Raw genomic sequence first — 4,271 nt, forward strand, 5'->3', positions numbered from 1 at the left:
ACAATTGTTTACAAGTCCAAAAGTGACAGACAGTAAAATGTCCACCTTAAGTTCAAGTTTAATTAAATTGGGTGTGCTCACTGGTGATTGTGATGCCTTTTTGTTGGCTGCTGCAGCAAAGCGGATTAACAAATTTAACAAATCTACATTTTTCTGTTTTGATGAAATCGAGGTTTCTCGTTTCAAGTTGGATTTTAGATTTGAAAAAGCGGACATTTTGCGATTGAAATCAGAGTTACGGGTTCCAGATGTGTTAAAAATGCCTAATAGGACAGAATTCAGCGGACTAATTTGTGAGCCTTCCTGACATAATAATTACACTTGTAATTGATAATAATTTTATGGGTCCTTTCCATATATTTCAGGCTTGTGTGTTATGCTACGACGCCTTGCTTATCCTAATCGACTCTCAGATCTAGAAAAGTACTTCGGATTTTCGCCTCAAGATTTGTCCTACATTTTTAACTCAATGATTAATCATGTTTATGGCAATTTTTATCATCTTCTGACATCTCTCCAGTTATGGTGGTTATCTCTTGAACATCTTAAAGAGTTTTCGGGAGCTTTGGTCAGGAAAGGGTGTCCAATTCCATCTTGTATTGGGTTTATAGATGGTAAATTATGGCAAATAACAGAATTATGAAATTTTACATTTAACATGTTTACAAGATCTGCATTTAATTTGCCAGGAACCTTGCACAAAACTTGTCGGCCCACTCGATCCCAACAAGAAGTTTATAGCGGTCATAAACGGTCGCACGGACTGAAATATCAATCGGTTGTGACTCCAAATGGAATGGTTGCAAATTTATACGGACCTATCCCAGGGCGAAGGCATGACTCATACATGCTACATGAAAGTGGGTTACTTGACAAATTAGCAGTTCATTTGGGTGGTCAAGAAATGTACTTGTATGGCGACAGTGGATATCCACTCCACAGAAGCTTAATCACTCCACATATTGGAAACCAACTTTCAGACCAGCAAAAGTTATTTAACTTAACGATGAGCAAATTGCGGGTTTGTGTAGAATGGGAGTTTGGTGAGATAGATAAACAGTTTACATTTATTGATTTTAAAAAGAACTTAAAAATATTTCTGCAACCAGTGTCAAAATATTATTTTGTAGCTACCATTTTAAAGAATTGCCAAAATTGTTTATATGAATGTCAAACATCGAAGTATTTTGGGGTTAAGCCTCCGACACTCGAGGAATATTTGAGAAATCAAAATCTAAACTAATCACAAACATGTTCTAGAAATGAATGGAAATAAATCAGTTTATTGCATGTAAGCTATTTAAAATGCTATATTTCACAATTAAAACATTAGTTTTGAAAAAATGTGTCACGAAAAAGTCGACAATTGAAATTTACAAGTTTTTATAAATCGTGTAATTTAAGCAGATGTAGAAAATGTGTAGAATTTGATGGACGTTTCTTTTAATATTTAAACTTTGTGCAACAACTTGAATAAATCGTGCCCGATAAGATGTGCAATGCTGATTTGTTAGAAAATAATACTTTTAAAATTTTGTGTCTGATAAAAATTTGAGAAGAAATAGCGATTTTTTTAAAACTGAAAAACTTTATGGTGAAAAAATGTATCGTGACATTGTAACTAATTGAATTTTGGAATTTAATTGATACGTTTTGTAACTAAAATAGATTCGATTCGGCGAATGTCTTATAAATTGGATGCTTTTTAAGATTCTCTGAAAAATGTATCCTGAAAACGTCGGTTATTGAAATTTAGAATTTTTAAATCGATCATGTAATTTAAGCAGATCAAGAAAATTTATGGACCGTTTGGTGGATATTTTTTTAATACTCAAACTTTGTGCAAAAATCTTGAATAAATTGTGCCCGGTAAGATGTATAATGAAAAATTTGTTTAGAAAATAATATCTTCAAAATTATATCTGATAAAAATTTGAGAAAAAGAAGAAATGATGATTTTTTTTAACTGTCAAATTTTATGGTAAAAAACGGAATCATCGTAAATTGAAATTTTATTGATACGTTTTGTAAGTAAAATAGATTCAATTCGGCGAATGTCTTATAAGTTTGATACTTTTTTTAAATTCGCTGAAAAATGTATCATGAAAAGGTCGGTTATTGAAATTTAGAATTTTTTATGCGACTTGTAAGTAATGTAGGTTTTAAATTATGACGCATGCTTTAAACAGTAAGAATTTACTTAAAAACATGTATAAGTCGATCCCGATAATATTGAACCGTTGGCTTGTTCACTGTAAGAAATCCGGTAACTAAGTTATTACCAGGCGGAGGATCTATGTGACTCTACCGCATGGTAATTAACCACTTCACCCCTGAGAGACGAATATTTTCATACCTTTCACCCCTAGTAACGGCGAATTTTTTCTTCCCTTGACCCCGAAATTTTCACCTACTGTATGACGTTAATTACTGGGAGATGAATTGAAAAATGGTGTTCCCACCGAAATTATTCTGGACACTTTTTTATGAAAGTTGATGCGAATAACCATTTGGGAACGGATTTTGAGTTGTAATTTGCCTTTGGGCATTTTTGCGAACCACTAATGTTTATAGCCGAAAATAGCCAACACGCCGAATTTAAAAATGATTGTAATTGCATGGAAAGTTGCACAAACATTGATTAATAAGTGCATAATAGTACATATATTCACAAAAATCGATTATCGCGCCTCAAAGGCCCCAGATGCCGATTTGGGCGGGAAAATTAAACAGTAAATATTGCTTTCAATTCGTGACATCGGCTATAAATAATTTTGTGATTAGCCTAAAATGTGTAAAAATTGCTTTTTGTTCATCTAACATGCATAGAATTTATGCATACTTAGGGCGGGAAAACAAACGTTTTCTTACCGTGACTTTAAATTGATAGCAGTTGTAATGAATAATTATAGCATCAACTGTTCGAAAGCATACTTTAGCGCATTTTGAATATAACTCAATTTTAACGGGAAAATTATATGCTACTTTCCAGGCAATCTCTTAATTTTCCCGCCCAACGAGATTTCATCGGCTCCAGTGGTTAGTTTTCCCGCCAAAAATGTCGTTGGGGCGTTCTAAATCCGAGAAAAACAATTTCACTAATTTTATCTGAAAGCGCTGTTGAAATATGGGACGAAAATTCCATGCAACAGCAGTTTTCAAAACTGGGCGTGTTAGCTAGAAATAGCCAGTTAGCTATAAATTGTTTTTACCTCCCTTTATAACATTGGTTCTGAAGAGGCAATTCATCTTCCCGCCCAAATGGCGGATTGTTGACTCAAAACTATACTTGGAAGAGCAGTGACCTAATTTTTTTCGAATACGACACATAGTCGTAGGCCGGTGGGAACGGAAAATACGCCACATGGTCGTTTCCGTTGTCAAGGGTCAATACGACACATCGTCGTATTTCGGAGCCAAGGGAACTTACGCCACATAGTCGTATTCGGCGTAAAGGTCAAATACGTCACATAGTCGTTATAGGAGCGAAGTGGTTAATTTAATATTGAGTGGTAGAAAATTAGTTACCAACTGGTAATATTTTCAAATTTCGCGACCAGGGTTCTTACCGGTTTGGTAACAAAATGTCTACCACTCAAGAATAAATAAATTACCATGCGTTAGAGTCACATAGATACTCCGCCTGGTAATAACTTAGTTACCGGGTTTCTTACAGTGTTAAGGAAATAATATTTTCTTGATTAAATATCTGCCAAAAACTTGAGAAGAAAAGTTTCTTGATTTCTTAATTTAAAAATTTGTATTAAAAAAATGTATCAAGAAAACGTCAGGATTGGAAATTTTGAATTTTTTGGTATGATTTGTAATAAATTTAGATATATTTGAGATTAGAAAGTACGTCTTTGTAATTGAAAAGTTTATTAAAAAATGCATCATGTAAACGTTAAAAATTGAAGTTCTTTATACGATTTGTTATTCAATTAGGTACATTATTGAATAAAATATTGTGATTTTGTAATTGAAAGGTTTGCTATGAAAATGTATCATGAAAACGTACAGATCAATCAGTAATTCAAAATTTAGATTTTTTATACAATTTGCGGTTAAAGTAGATTTGAATAGTTGTCCAATTTTGATACATTTAAAATATTCTAAATGTATCTCGAAAACGCCAGTAATTGAAATTTGGATTTTTTATAACTAATTCAATTAAGGGTAAAATACTCGAACCTGTTTTCTAGTCAAATTTTGATATATTTTTCTTAAATTCTCAGACGCTGCTCAAAAACTTGAATAAGTGAATTGACCAT

At 32.8% G+C, this 4,271-nt stretch overlaps 1 protein-coding gene across 1 annotated transcript; it reads left to right on the top strand.

Annotated features, from left to right (window-relative positions):
* Window positions 1–439: 439 nt before the first annotated feature.
* On the top strand, window positions 440–1,277 carry LOC118437578. Its single transcript, XM_035856729.1, has 2 exons — window positions 440–614; window positions 690–1,277. The coding sequence occupies exons 1-2, from the start codon at window positions 470–472 to the stop codon at window positions 1,241–1,243; spliced, it is 699 nt and encodes a 232-aa protein (XP_035712622.1). The 5' UTR covers window positions 440–469; the 3' UTR covers window positions 1,244–1,277.
* Window positions 1,278–4,271: the final 2,994 nt, after the last annotated feature.

This window comes from Folsomia candida, unplaced genomic scaffold (assembly GCF_002217175.1).
Source record: "Folsomia candida strain VU population unplaced genomic scaffold, ASM221717v1 Fcan01_Sc014, whole genome shotgun sequence".
NCBI classification, from domain to species: domain Eukaryota; kingdom Metazoa; phylum Arthropoda; class Collembola; order Entomobryomorpha; family Isotomidae; genus Folsomia; species Folsomia candida.

Excerpts from the sequence above, each read along its gene's own strand:
- LOC118437578 (XM_035856729.1), top strand. The coding sequence starts at position 470 with ATGATTAATCATGTTTATGGCAATTTTTATCATCTTCTGACATCTCTC. Across the intron at positions 615-689 it reads TTGTATTGGGTTTATAGATG|GAACCTTGCACAAAACTTGT; the intron begins GTAAATTATGGC and ends TTAATTTGCCAG.